The sequence below is a fragment of the Bactrocera neohumeralis genome, chromosome 4 (assembly GCF_024586455.1).
Source record: "Bactrocera neohumeralis isolate Rockhampton chromosome 4, APGP_CSIRO_Bneo_wtdbg2-racon-allhic-juicebox.fasta_v2, whole genome shotgun sequence".
In the NCBI taxonomy this organism is placed as follows: Eukaryota; Metazoa; Arthropoda; class Insecta; order Diptera; family Tephritidae; genus Bactrocera; species Bactrocera neohumeralis.
In genome coordinates this window covers 42,240,231-42,255,861 of record NC_065921.1, presented here as the reverse complement: position 1 = coordinate 42,255,861, position 15,631 = coordinate 42,240,231, and the positions used below count along the sequence as shown (strand labels likewise).

The 15,631-nt window shown below is 39.0% G+C and overlaps 1 protein-coding gene across 3 annotated transcripts in view; it reads right to left on the bottom strand.

The window, feature by feature from the left end:
• The window catches only part of LOC126755879 (uncharacterized), a 30,748-nt gene that overhangs the window by 3,054 nt on the left and 12,063 nt on the right, over positions 1-15,631 (bottom strand). For all 3 annotated transcript variants that reach the window (XM_050468595.1, XM_050468596.1, XM_050468597.1), the window contains exons 3-10: positions 7,716-7,851; positions 7,397-7,638; positions 7,054-7,208; positions 5,296-5,463; positions 4,969-5,207; positions 4,477-4,895; positions 4,207-4,307; positions 212-4,143 (exon numbers count right to left, since the gene is read on the bottom strand). In XM_050468595.1, the coding sequence (XP_050324552.1) occupies positions 212-4,143; positions 4,207-4,307; positions 4,477-4,895; positions 4,969-5,207; positions 5,296-5,463; positions 7,054-7,208; positions 7,397-7,638; positions 7,716-7,851 (5,392 nt within the window). The remainder of the gene's footprint in view (positions 1-211; positions 4,144-4,206; positions 4,308-4,476; positions 4,896-4,968; positions 5,208-5,295; positions 5,464-7,053; positions 7,209-7,396; positions 7,639-7,715; positions 7,852-15,631) is intronic.

Sequence of the window (15,631 nt, the reverse complement as noted above, 5' to 3'; positions counted from 1 at the left end):
CATTCAGTTTGTATAGGAGCTATATTCTATAGTGACCCGTTAACGGCGATTCTGACAACTTTGCAGTTTCGTGGGGAGAAAAGGAAATTTCTAAATTTAAAGATTAGGTTAGAAATGAATTCGGTTATATTTGAGAGGTGAACAAAAGTATTAAAGAAAACTGCAATATGTTGCACGAATATATAAATATATTAAAATCCAATTGACTTACCTGTCGCACCATCTGGACCGTTCAGCTGGCGCTTTTGACCCGGTCGACTGGCCCATACAATCTTATTGCCGGTCGAACCTGCTGCGGCTGCTGCCGCCGCCATCGCCGCCGCAGCATCAGCACCACTCACCGTCGTGGCACCGCTGGAAGTTGCATTTGCCGAACCACCACTTATCTGCCGCCACACAATCTGCTGCGTTTGCTGAGGCACCAGCTGCTGGTGCTGTTGTTGCTGTTGTGCTTGGCGGGTCGTTGTTGTGACAATGAGTGGTGTCGTGCCGACGGACGCTGACGACGACAAGTGTTGCACTGTGCCACCACTGCCGCTGGCATTAGTCAAATGTTGTACGGCACCGCCGCTAATACTATGCACAGCCACTTGATGTCCACCCGACGTACTGATAATATTCACACCGGAACCTGTAGAGCTCATATTCGACGCCGTCACAGCATTGCCATCAATGGTCAGTATATTCGTGTTTGCCGCCGACGATGATGTTGTATTTGCCTGGCAGCTCGACGCATTGCCATCACTATTATTTTCGAATTTCACATTGGACAGCGTTATAACCGATGTTGGCGCTGTATTTGTGGATGATTGGCTATTAGGAACTTGCGCCGATGATGCGGATAACGTGCCGCTGGTGAATGCGGGTGTGGCTTTTTGTATGTAGATTTTTTGTGTGCCACCAATGATGGTGCCATCGGCCGCTGTGCTGGTCGTGTAGATGGTGTGATTCCCCATCGCTGTGGCGCCAATCGGTGTGAGCGTCGGCTGACGTAGTGGCGTTGTTGTGACGGTTGTAGTACCAGCATTCGTTGGTGTGGCGGACACGTATTGTGTGATGACCGGACCCCCGGACAAGATATCACGTTGCATTTGCAGTATTTGTTGGCGTTGTTGGAACTGTTGCATGACATTTTGTAAGCGTGGCTGACGCAACTGTAATATTTGATGTTGATGTTGCTGTTGCTGCTGCTGTTGCACCTGCACTTGCTGGAATTGCTGCTGCTGTTGTTGTTGTTGCTGCTGCTGCTGCGGCTGCAATGCCGGCACATTCGACGAGGTCACCGTTATAATGTCGCCAACCGCCGCCACCTCTTGCAAGTGCATCTGCGTCTGATGGTGCTGTTGTTGTTGTTGCGGCTGCTGCTGCGTGACTATCTGTTGCTGCACATGCAGCTGTGCTTGTGGCTGTCGTTGATGTACAACACCGGTTGTGGCTATAAGCTGCGGTTGCACGTTGTTGGCAATGAATTGTGGCACGCTGGCGACATTTGCAGCGCCGCCGCTGTTACTGCTGAAACTAACGCCGGTCGCAGCCGTATTTTGCAATATTTGCGCGGGTATGCTTGCGATCGAAGTGGTCGCCTGCTGCGTGCTTACCAACCCGCTAGTCGCAAGCGCCGGGACCGGGAGCACATCATCAACGGGCTCTGTCTTCACTGTCGCATCAGTAGCAGGCAATGTTGCAGCCGTTTTAACGTCGCTGGCATCGACTGGCTCGGCTTTCGGTTGAACCTTTTGGAAAAATACGTCATCCGGTAGTGTGTTGCTGATGTCATTGATGTGGAAACTTGTACCGCCATATGTGGCACAACTACTGTGCCATTTGCCACCGCTCTTGGCGCGTGACGAGCGAGCTTTGATTTTCGTTTTATCATCGATGCAGTCCAGCAAATCGGTATCCACATCCGCTGCAACTTCGTCAACCTCGGCTTCACCTTCCAATATGCCATTCCAAAAGTTCGTAGCCTGATTAAGCGTCTTGATGTCGTCGCATTCCTTTAATATATTCACTAGCATATTTTCATCCGTTTCATCGCCGTCACCAAGGAGATTTATGTCCGTGAGCGAGTCGCCACTTAAATTGAAATCAATTGCAGAATTTGAGTTCCCGGCTGCACCGACATCTGGACTCTTGCTACTGCCGCGTGTTACATCGGGTGTATAATAAGTTTGTAACAACTGTGTGTCTGGCTCGAGTTCGGCATACTTGAAGCTGCTGCTTACGAAGAGCGCATCGTCGGAATGTGTATCCCACATATTACTCAGCGTCTGCTCATTGGTTTTGTGGCCACGCTTATCTTTTCGAGACTCTATATTGTCACATGACAGCCGCAGCATTTCAACGGCTATTGGCGTCTGTTGCGTCCACTCGACTAGCGGCTCTGTTGCCGTCATTTTGCAATCACCGCTATCGGATAGCTCGTCGGTCGGTGTCTTCGGGCGGAAATGTAACCAATCGCGACGTATCTCCGACAGCAGTTCATTGCAAATGTCTAAACGTTGGCTGGAGGTCGGCGATAGACTGCCAATATAATCATAATTATCATCGAATTGCGTCGTTGAGTCGTTGTCGATTAGAATATTTATGCCGTTGCTGCAAGCGTTCTCAACATCATTGTGCTCGCTCTTCAGTTGATTGTTGCGTTGCACCGTTAACCGATGCTGCTGGCGTATAACATCGGGCAATTGATTTAGCGGCGTCGACAGGGTATCATCCTCGTCTACATTGACATGCGCGGAATTTGTGGAATTGAATTTCGTTGTTGGGTTATTTGTTGGCTGTGCCATATCGGAGCTGTCGAGTGGCTCCTTCTTCACGGTGTGACGTATTATGCTACTCAATTGTGCCAAATTCACATTCTCCTCATCTTCCAATACCTGCAGTTCGGAGTTGGTCGTGGTCTCCGTTAATGTGGACGACGACTTCTTTATGCTGCTCAAAGGTTCATTCGAATCATCGGCTGAAGCACCGCCACTTGTGCAATCTATCAGTTCTTGTTTGATAGCTTTGGTTAGCGGTGCTGTTGCTGACGGTGTGGACGTTATGGAACCGGACGTTGTGGCGGACGTCATTGCTGCAGTAATAGCAGCTGCGGCAGCTGCTGCTGCTGTTGCTGGCACTGACGACGACCCCGCCGGTGCTGTTGCTGGGCCAATGCCTTCGCTTTTTATCACATTAAATTTATCGCTAACACTTACGTTTTTATTTATATTACTACTGCTATTGTTGTTGTTATTGTAGTTCATCAAATTGTTATTGGATCGATGATTGGGCCACTGCTGTTGCAGCTGCTGCTGTTGTTGTTGCTTGTGCTGCTGTTGCCGCACTAAATCGACCACGACTTCATCGGACACATCCTCACCGTTCAGCTTTTCACGCTTCACCTTTTCGCTCAACAGGAAACTACTTATGCTATTCATGCTCTTCTCATCAATCAACTTGGACAGCCGATGCAATAAACGACGCGGCAATGGCTCTTTTGTTGGTGCAACAGTTTGTGACACAGGCGCAGCTTTAGCATCGACAACGACATTCGCATTATTGAAACGCCGCCGTTTTGTGTGCTGGCCATCCGCTGAATTACCACCACCCTCCTCAATGGCCTTCTGACGTTGCAGTCGACGGCGACGACGCTGCTGTTGCAAACGCAAACGTTGGCGCTGTCGATGTCGCAACATTGTTAACGACGAAATGTAGTTGGCATCACGTGAGATATTTACATCTGGTCGCAAGACCTCCTCATAATCGTCGTCGTCATCAAAGTCTGCCTCGACACCATCATCGTCACTAACTTGTGCGGTCGTATCGTCGTGTTTGGGTGACGGCACACCAGACGGCACCTCAACAGGCTCGACTTTGATCGTCGTGTTGGCGGGTATTTGTGATGCAGGCATTGCAGTACTTGAGCTGGTTGCATTAGTTATATTGGGCAATGGCAGATCAACAACTGTGGGTGGTGAGGCGGGTTTCAAATGTTCGCTTTTGATATTTGCACACTTCGCCGCGGCTGAAGTGGAATCACTCTCAAATATCGTGTAGTCCAGCTGTGACCAAAAGTCGTCCATAGTTGTGGTGATGCGATCTAACATTACACGACCGCCACGTCCCATGCGACGTCTGGCGAAACCAATGCAACGTGGTCTAAAAGGAAAGCACACCCGAATTAACTAAATCGCAAGGAGTCTGTGGAAAAAAGATACACACCTGGGATGCCGGATGGATGTTAGTGTAAAGCGATATTTCGTATCACCAAAACCGTTATCGTCCTTCGACTCCCAAGGCCAGTTACCATCATTGCCTCGCGGCTGTGAACATAAAGGCGATAAAGAAATATTTAAAAAAATATAATAATTTAATATTCTACTTGAGAAAAAACTAAATAAATTTTAGCATACACATGCTTCAACAAAACTATGTTCATTTGTATTAAACTCATGTATAGTATCATACTCTCTAGCCAACGCAAAAGCTCACCCTCTGATAGTCGCAGTGCTGCTTTCGCCTAAATGCAAACGGTGCCTCCTCCTCGCTCTCGGAGCCCATTTTGTGCGCATGATGACCGCCACCACCACCACAACCCAAACCGCCACTGCCGAACTCCTCCTCCTCCGTTTCGATATTGGACTCATTGGCAGCGGGCGACGAGCTCTGACGATGCAGTTGCAGCAAATGCTGCGCGCTTAGCGCCGAACCTGCACCGACCAGCGCTGACCCTGACAAGCCATTACCATTGCCGACGCCACCCATCAAATACTGTTGTTGCTGTTGTTGCGTTAGATGCTGTTGTTGCTGCTGCTGCTGTTGTTTATCGCGCGGCAATTTATGTTTCCGCTTCTTGTACGTCCGTTTCTCCTTGCGATTACCACCGCCATTTGCGCCAGCATTGATTGCATCTACATATGACATGATATTTTTATTGCACATCCCAATAGAGTTGTATTTACTAAAGGAATTGTTGTTACTCACCAATCGTTAGAGTCGAAGGATTCAGGTACTGCGAAGCCGACGCATATAGATGGCCACCACTGCCGGGCGTCACATTGTTGGCACCCGCCGCTGCTGCCAGCAAACCTCCAGGCCCCAGTACACTGCCAACGCCAGTAGCATGCGTCGCCCCACCGGCCGACACCACACCAGCGGATGTGGTGCCTGTCGCAGATCCATGGTGTGAGTATTGATTCGTATACAAGGGCGCAAACGCTGGTCTGCAAGTTGTCAAATGACCAAAAAAACGATGTTAATAACAAATAAGCGCCGCGTGGCAAGTAAAAGTGCTGCAATATCGACACATACCTGGAACTCTTCAGAGAAGAACTCAATTCGGAGAGCAGAGCACCACTGAAGTCGCGCAGCTGATATCGCTTCTCGAAGATTTCTATAGATAAATGCAATTGCTCACGTTTCGTCTTCTCGCGGCGCTTAACCATCTCCAGTACGGTGGTGGCACGCTGCAGGTCGCGCCTAATTTGATATATATATACACGCGTGAAATTAATACGGTTTTTTTAAGTAAACAAACTGTTTAATGGAAGCTCAGTGAATGCTACTACAAACAGGTTACGGTGTGCTTTCGTTTTGATCTTGAAGACCCTTATTTCGTTACGTTATAATGTATAAATGTAAAGCTAACTCTGATAATACCATAGTAGTTGTAATAAAAAGTGGAATATGACTAGCTATTCAACCATATAAATATCGTTAATTCAATAGCAAAATTTTCAGGTTAGAAATGAAAAATGGATCCCTGTACTCTTAAAAAACATATTACATCTGGATCTTAATCATATGCATACAAATTGAATACTTTAAAGGTAAAAAGTTCAGTTCAGTTTCAAAATATTAATATAATTCAGTAACAAGAAAAAACGTTAACTTCAGCTGCACCGAAGCTATAATACTCTTAAGTATTATTATATTAGCTAAAGATGTTTATCTTGCGTTTGATCGCTCCGTTTGTATGGCAGCTGTATGCTATAGCGACCCGATCAGAACGATTATTCCCAAGATTATACTGTTACTTTGGATAATAATCTCTGGCAAATTTCGTGAAGATAACTTTTGAAATTAAAAAGTTCCACATAAGGACTTGAGTTCAGCTTTAGTCAGACAACTATCGGCGGTTCCGACAAAAAAACAGCTTCTGGGTCAGAAAAGGACGTATGCGAAAATTCAGATTGATATCTCAAAAACTGAAAGACTAGTGCACGTATATACAGACGGACAGACAAACAAGCATGGTTAAATCGATTCAGCTTGTCGCCCTGATCATTAATTTTTTATGTATGTATATGTATATATGTATTAGTTTATAGGGTCTCTAACGTTTCCTTTTGGATGTTAAAAAATCGTGGGAACTTTATGTGCCCTGTTCAGGGTATAAAAAGACTCTGTTACTCTGAATAACAAACTTAAGTTAGACTTATTTTCTTTCAAATCCAAAAGTAGGTTTATGATTTTTTTCCACGCCACCCCACCCCATCTACAGCATGCTATCCGTTATAATCAAATTTAAAAATACTGAAAATTTTGAGGTTAGTAGTAAAGCTCAGTACAATAGACTCTTCTACAGCATTTTCAAAAACAATTTTCTCCTTATGGTTACACCAATAACAAAATTTAGATTATTTACTGATAATTTGGGATCAATTCTTGCTTTAATGTTTTTTCTTGAAAACCTTTTTCTGATGAAACAATTTTTTTTTTGTTTAAGTTTGCTTCAACATTTATCTTAAGTTTTCTTCGCATATTTAAATAATGTTCAGCTTTATAATACTAAAATACCGTTATATGGCGTTTACTTATAAACTCTTTACGTAGAACAAAATTATCTGAAACAAAATACTACCGCTTTTATCTACTTCACTGTTAATTACTACTGTACTTTTAATTACGATCATAAAGACGTTTAAGCTTGCACTCGTGTTACCCCGAAGTGTTTGGTAAACAACTGTTACTGAACTACTGGAAACTTCATTTACGTTTTTTATTAGAAAACAAAAGCAAAAAAAAAAGTAGGTAGTCACACTGGCCCATATAGTTATTCGTACGCACCTCAGCTTGAGCATCTTCTCATAGGACGTTTCATCGTTTTTGCGATTCTTTCGCGTTTGCATCTTTTCAGTGCGTCGGCGAAACGCTAAGTACGGATTGTTCGAAGATGCGCCCGGACGATTCTCCGTTTTCACAGTCAGTATCAGCGGGTGTTGCTGTATTATTTCAAGTTTTAATTTAGCAAAATTTGTTGTTACATTTTTTCAAACATTTTTAACAATTTTTCTTTTTTGAAATTTCAATCAATATTTTTTATATAAATTGTGCGACTTTTATGAATTCGCACATTCTTTTTTCTCTATTATTATTACGTTTTTTTCATTAATTTTAATAAGATTATTACCATTTTTAAGCGTTTATTAAGCCAATAGTCGTAAACGGCTATGCTGACTTCATCATCCTGTTTAAGCAATGCTTTCGCCTCATTCAGCTTAACGACCATTTGCCCTGAACTCTTCTCTAGCCGATCCATCATCTGCTCAAACTTCAGTGGTGTCAGATCGAGGCGACGACTCTGTTGGCTGATCCAAATCTCATCACTGCTATCCATGTCGTAATCTGGCACATCTTGCTCGAGACCCAACGCTGCAATGTGAATGTGGTGTGTTTCAAAAAAAAAGGTTAAATATTTTTTTTGCTGCTGTATGTTTTTGTTTACTCACGTTGCATGTGTATTAGTTGGCGCGGCATTTTGTAATTTGGCGGATACATGCGGTCGTAGGCTTCCTGATCGGTGGTAAAAACCTCTGGCGTTGGTATTATGAGACCAGTACATATTGCGCGCTGCAGATGATGCTCCTGTAATAATTAAAAAGTAATGCATAAGCATAATGCATAATAATAATATACAATTTTTTTAGCATGAGATATAACATTTTTAAGGCAATTATGTTCTTTCATGTTTTTGGAGAAGAAGAAAGTTTTAAACGATTATTTTAATTTTTTCATAAATCGCTGAAGCAGTTATGTACTCTTATTAAAAAAAAATCGATTTTTTAAGAAATATATAGTAAATATATGTACATAAATATGTATATTTGAGAATACTCTCCGAAAATTTTAAATTTTAATTTGCATTTTAATAGTTTTTTGTAAAAGTTTTTTAACTTAATCCTTTCGGCTCCAGAATGTTGTTGTTGTAGTGGCAGAAATCTGACGAGTTGGCAGTCCTTAACCGCCTAAAAGTTTGGATACGTTCCGGTAACGTAGACTCGACTGTCGTGATATTACCTTCTAGGTAATGATGAAGGAATAAGATTTTTGATTCAAAATTACACTTTTTAGCGCAATTTTTCACAAAAAAAAATATACTTTTTGTGGAAAGTCGCCATTTTATCAAAAATCAAAATTTTTACTAGTCCTTATATCATTATCTGTATTCAACTTTAGTAATAATAAATTTTGTTTGTTTTGGTCAGATAATTTTAGGGGTTTACGGGTTTCAAAAAATCGAAAATTTTATTGTCTTATTAAATTAAAACACCTCTAGAATATTACCCTAAATTTTCAAGTTGATTTGAGTAATAATTTCTGAAATACTGTCTTGAGAACTTGTGTGCTGGAGGCTAGTTAGGCTAAGTGCGCCGTCTTTAAACGCGTTTTTCTCAAACTGTGTTTTTGAAGTCGGTTGGCAAGATTTCACGAGAACTACTCAACCGATCTTCATGAAATTTTCGACACGTTTTTGAGATACAATACCTAAACAACGATTACAACTATTTGAAAAACACAGTTTTTTTTCTTCGTCTAAGTTCTAAGGTTAAGGTTTTAACTAAAATATGTATTTTTTTCCTGTAAGGAGTTATCTTGCCAACGCAGGGGCATTTTTTCCGAGGGATCACTGGAAATGGTTACGCAAAAAATTTCAGAAAGACCAGACAAATTTTTGGTTAGCCTTCCTGGAAATCGGCTCGGGATCAAGGGAATCGAAACCGATTATTAAAATACATTAAATTCTGTAAATGTACATTAATTTTATTTAACTATTAAACAAAATGCCTCTTTAAGCAAAACCTCACGAAAAAACGCGTTTTCAGACTTCTAAGTGAATATAACCACTTATATATTTAAATTGAAGTTATGAAAAAAAAATTAAAAAACTATAAAACAAATTAATAGAATAACTAGAATAATTGACATATACTATAACCACTAATTGGCATACATATATACCATTATATCTCTGAGTCTTATTCAAAAGATCATTGCGTTCCCTAAATTATATTTTTTTATCTGTCTTTATTGGATACAGTAACCAAACTACCTCGCTATCATAATTCCACAGAGAAATGCCTATTTAGAATAAGAATCTTATTTCAAATACGAAAAAGCTTATAAAGAGGATAGAGGATAGGAAGATACATCGAAAACATTGTCTGTCTTTATGCCGATAACGTCTTACTTTTTTGAATACACAAATTATTACACCAAGTTATGACAGCATTAAAAAAAATGTCTCTCTGAAATAAAATAAAAAGAATTTAATTTTTTTATCCTTCGGTTCTCTAATTCACTATTGTACAAGATATTTGGATCAAGTTGGTCCACAGGCTCTTGAAGTGATCAATAGAAAGATTCTAATAAGGATTAACAGTTTATAAGTAATATAGTACGTATAAGAGGGAACTATACTTAAACAGATCAACGCAATCGATATGAATCCTAATTTTTTATCACGGGTATTGACACAATAAATAATCTATTAATGATCGTTATGTTCAAGCAAGATGCCAATAGTCCCAGTAATTTTGTGCAAAACTCCTCTCTTCTGGACGTAAGCAAAACTCTTTGCATGGTAGAATATACCATAATATTTTAGCATAATTTGAAAAAAAAATCTGTTATTTACATACGACACAAGCAATGTGGGAGAAGCAAATTTTAGTTTAATTCATACAATTACATATTTTAAGTTGACAAATTCGCTCATAAATTTCAATTAATTTCGACAATGGTAATCAGTACAAGAAGTACAATATTGACAATTGCTTCAACCTTATCATTTTATAATTATTTTTATTCTTGCAAATGCAATCATATAAAGAAATAAAAAACGAGCACTAAATGCGCTAAATGACGAATATAAACGCATCAGAGCAGCCAAAGGGCAATAAAATGATAATGAATCATTACTTGCTCACACACAAACTAGCACACGTTCGCAGGTATACAAACAAGTATATTCCATATTGATGCGTGCAAACTACACCGAATGTAATGAAATGTATAAACTAAAACAACAATTGATCACAGTCATCACATGTTGTCAACCACGCTACACTAACTAACGGCAAAACGGCGAAAACGTCAAAATGTGCAAACGAGTATACCATAAACATTAAACGAGTACGCTGTACGCTTCTGCACTTGTATGGAACATGTGTTTGTGAAATAATCGCAAATGCATATAAGTAGATATATGTGTATAAATTTGTTACATTTATTATGCACATGTTCACTTTCATGTCACACTACGCCGCCACTCACATGGAAATGCGCCTCGTTTTTATAAAATGAAAAAGTAGATAAATACTCGCGCCAATTTCATTAGACGGTCGTTGAGCATTTGAGACTTGCGTCAGCGGTGGGTGGTGCAGTGTAGTGCCGGAAGTTTGTATAGTGGCAAATGATATATTTTGTTAACAAGTGCAGAGTACTACTCTTGCAATTAATTTGGGAGATGAATGCTTCTGTGAAACGGACGGAGTGGAGTGGTGTTGATACTGTGACAAGAGGCCTTTAATGTTGGAGTAAAAACAAACTAATTTGTTGAAATAGATCACTAAGGGCAACATGTACGTGAAAGGTATATTTCTACGCTAACGAAATCGTCAATATTTACTCCGGCTATTTCTAAAGAATCGCTTAGCATATAAAAATAAGTAAATTAGGAAAATATTAAAAAAAAAAAAAATGTACTTGGAATAAAGCAATATATTCAATCATCATTTCAAGCCTTGTTAACATTTTATTGGCCACCAGTGTATACAGACCCGCAACAAAATCCTCAAGTCCAAGGGAAAAGGCAAAGAAATATTGTTGGCAATGGATCAAAAGTTCATTTACTGATTATTTCGACGAACAATGCGCCAACCAGACTACTGTCGCAACTAACTTCAAACCCTAACTGAACGCTATTCACAGTAGATACATTAATACCTTTATAGACTCCCTCGAGTGATTGGGGAACTTGGCGTTAAACGTTCACTAAGAGCCTCATGATTCTTGCGCAATATCATTCTCGATATTATAGCTTATCCAGAATCAATTCCGACATTCCTAATATATGTTCTGCTTGCATGACTAACAGTTATCATTTAGTAACTAACTTAACGAGTTATATGGGTGCCCTTAGGTAAAAAACAGTTTTTTTAAACAATTTTTTTTATCATACTACTGTGATCAAAATGAAAGGTGAATTTTTAATTTATACTTCGCTTGGTTTTCAAATTTTACATTTTTCACGTCAAAATATTCATTAGTATTTGAGATACGTATTGTTTTGTAAGGCTCTAAAAGTGAATTCTTCTATTTTTACTATGTCTGAATTTATTGAACAAAAAAGTGCGATAATGCACCATATCTCATACTGAATTGGTTATTCGTAATCATTTCGCCACATTTTCAATTAATATCGTGCCGTAGCCATCGCATTCGCCTGATTTACCTTCGTGTATCTTCTGGTTATTTAGTAAATTTACATGACTACTCCGAGGACACCGTTTTAACTCAATTGAGGTTATAAAAGCTGAATCGAAGAAGGCTCTGATGGCCATAACGACGGAAGATTTTTCCAAGTGCTATGATGATTGGAAAATTCGTTGGCATAAGTGTATTGCAGCGGTAGGGGATTACTTTGAAGGAAATGAAATGGACAAAATTCACTTTTCAATTTGACGGTAGTATAAAAAATAAAATATTTTATCAGAATTTTTTGTTACAAACATACACTATTAACAAAAAAAATCTCTAAAATTTTTGGAAAAAAAATTTTTCCGTTGACCCCTCGGAAAAAAGATCCTACAGGATGAAGTGGAAAAAATACGTGTTTTAGTTAAAACCTTAACTTAGAACTAGGACGAAGGAAAAAAGAACTGAAAAATTGTATTTTTGGCAGACTTTTTAATAAAAAAAAAATGAAAATTGCAATGTAAATTTCGCGACAATTTTTTTTCAAATAGTTGTAATCGAAAAAAATCATTCGTCTAAGTCTTTAAGAATTGTATCTCAAAGATTTGTGGAAAAGTTCATGAAGATCGGTTGAGTAGTTCTCGAAAAACTTCAAAAACACTGTTTCGAGTAACGCGTTTAAAGACGGCATAATAAGACAAAAAAAATAGATTTTTTGAAAAATGTAACCCCTTAATAAACTATCAAAAGCAGATAAATAACGAAGGGGAACATTTTTTAAGTTGAAAAATATTGTCATTCAACATCCAAATCTTATCGCAAATTATGTCAACACATGTCAACAGATGCCACTTCAAAACAAATTATGCATCACAAAGCCAGGAAACATCTGTCGAGACAGATATTTCTTTTTTCAATGTGTAAACGTTATAAACTAATACTTATGTTGAATACAAAAGAAAATATTCAATGAAAAAAATGTAAAAAAATATATATGGAAGTACGATATTCAGCACTAGTCAATACTTATGTATACTCGCATAATCTGCTCAAAATGCAATTAAAAGCTAAATTAATGAGTTTCTTAAAAAAAAAATTCTAACATAAAATCTAAAATGTTTTCAAGTAAACGAAGTTAGAATAAGAAAAAGCCTTGTCCAGTCCCTATTAACCCTATATCATACTGTATTTACGTGCAATGATTTGAATCAATTATCAGTAATCAACTAAATGAAATGTGCTAATTATATTATAATAAAAGTCTGTGAATTAAATCGGAACTTTCAAAATTCGTACATATGTATACACATGTACTTGCGATATATATAAGTATACATATGCTTGTTTAAAAGATTAGCTAGTGAACGCTTGTACATATGTACTTATATCCAGTAACAGTTGCGTAAAAATACATATTCTCTCAGAAAATTTATTTTTTGTGTGCGTATAAATTTTCTGCCCATGAACTCACATAAAAGTGTTATAAGGTTAATTTCAACAAAAACAAAAATGATATTTAGGATGTTTTATACATCAAAATTGAAGTACTTTTTTACACAAAAAAGTTATGTTTGTCTAAGAAAGTATTATTAATGAAAACTTTTGATGTTCAATGCACAATCCAACATATTTCATACAAATCAAACTTAAAACGGACGTCAAAGTCGAGTTGGCATATGTCTATGTAAAAATAATCTGCCATATTACATAATATATTGTATACATATGTATGTAAATAAAACTTGTCAAAAATCTTAAAAACAATTTATCGATAATTTTTAAAGCATTGACAACATTTCGGTATACGAGGTGTGTTCAAAAAGTATCGCGAATTTTGAATTTTCGCGGGTTACGTATATTCGAATTTCGAATTTTTTGTGGCGTTATGTTGGTACTCATGTCTCTCACTTATGCCGACAAGCTCGCCCATTTTGAATGTTCATTTAATTGTTGACAGCTGCTTTGCTTGCACGTGTTTTGTATCGTCTTCGATTTTTACCTATTCAAAAAAATGGATCAAAGAACCTATATCAAATTTTGTGTAAAAACGAAATTAAGTGCATTCCGAATGTTGACTGTGGCATACGGAGAAGCTACCTTGGACCGAAGCAACGTTTATCGGTGGTACAAAATGTTCTCAGAAGGCCGAGAAGATGTGAACGACGAAGAGCGTGCCGGACGCCCGAGCACTTCAACAACAGACGAAAAAATTAATGAAGTGGAGAAAATGGTATTGGCCAATCGTCGAATCACCGTTAGAGAAGTTGCTGAGGACCTAAACATGTCGATTGGCAAGTTGTGCGCAATTTGCGCGAAGCAATCCGCCAGAAACGCCCGGATTTGTGGAAGAACAAAAATTGGCTTTTGTACCACGATAACGCCCCTGCTCACACATCGTTGCTTGTGCGCGACTTTTTGGCCAAAAACAACACACTAATGATGCCGCAGCCACCGTATTCCCCAGATCTGGCCCCCTGTTACTTTTTCTTGTTCCCTAAACTGAACACGCCCATGAAAGGACGACGTTACGCTTCTCTTGACGAGATAAAGACGGCATCGAAGGAGGAGCTGAAGAAGATAAAAAAAATGATTTTTTGAAGTGCTTCGAAGATTGGAAAAACCGTTGGCACAAGTGTATAATATCTCATGGGGATTACTTTGAAGGGGACAAAATAGATATTCACGAATAAATAAATAATTTTTGAAAAAACACAAAATTCGCGATACTTTTTGAACACACCTCGTACTCAATGCATTTGGAATTACTTACAACCTAACAATGAAAAAAATAATAAAAATATCTTTTGCAGAATCTTCCTATATCTAGAGAAATCTCTTTGAAATATGATGTTAAAAAGATTTAGAGAGCGAAATGTATTTCTTGGTGAATTTATTATTTGATCTTAGTTATTTCATGTGATAAATGAATAATGAAGATAAGACTAAATAGAGGTGCACATGCGAGCACGTATTGTGATATGACAGAGATTGGATTGGCGAATAAATGGATAGCAAGCGAACAAAGAAAACAAAAACAAACTTTAATTTTGGCTGTATACAGTATACAAATTTTTCATACTTGATTATGTTCGAACGGTTTTTATGGCATATGCTGTTAATATCCATGCTGCATAATCCATGCCAAATTTGGGGAAGCTAACTTGTCGATCGTTCAGTTTGTAAGGTAGCTACATACATATAAAACATTAAACAAGATGCCAATAAAGAAAAACAAGATCGATGGCATGTGTCCAAAAATAAACGGCTATCTTTCCGACCTGTCTCGTTTCCTCAGTGCATGGAATCTAACACTTTCCCCCACCAAATCCACAGCCACCATATTTACGAACTGGACGACGGAGTATAGACTTGAGCTTAATATAGCAGTCGATTGCGTCAAAATTTCGACTGCCAATTATCCTAAGATTTTAGGTGTAAGTTTTGATAGTCTATGCTCCTTCAAGCCCCATACGACCGCGATTATTGCCAAGGTACAGAGCCGCAACAAAATCCTCAAGCCGCTAGCCGGTAGCACATAGGGAAAAGACAAAGAAACGTTGTTGACAACATACAAGGCAATCGGCCGGCCGGTTCTCAATTACGCCTGCTAGGATGTTTTCGTAGAAATCACCTGCTTGGAGCGGAACCGCCTCCTAGGAGCATCAAGAGGTATTTTCTTAACAACGTCGAGGACGCCGACCGGAATTCGGACGCATCGCCATTTACAGTGGAGCTATCAACACCTTCACCGACTCCCTTCCAGTGAATGGGGTTCTTGGAATCAAATAACCCATCGCAGACGAAGTGCTCGAGTGGCCGTGAGAAACGCGAGTGACCCTAGCGCAGCTTCGTTCTGGATATTGAAGCAGGTTAAATTCCTACTTATCCAGAATAGGCCACGACATATCCAAGATATGTTTGTCTTGCATGCAACGAGTCTCCGCATGAC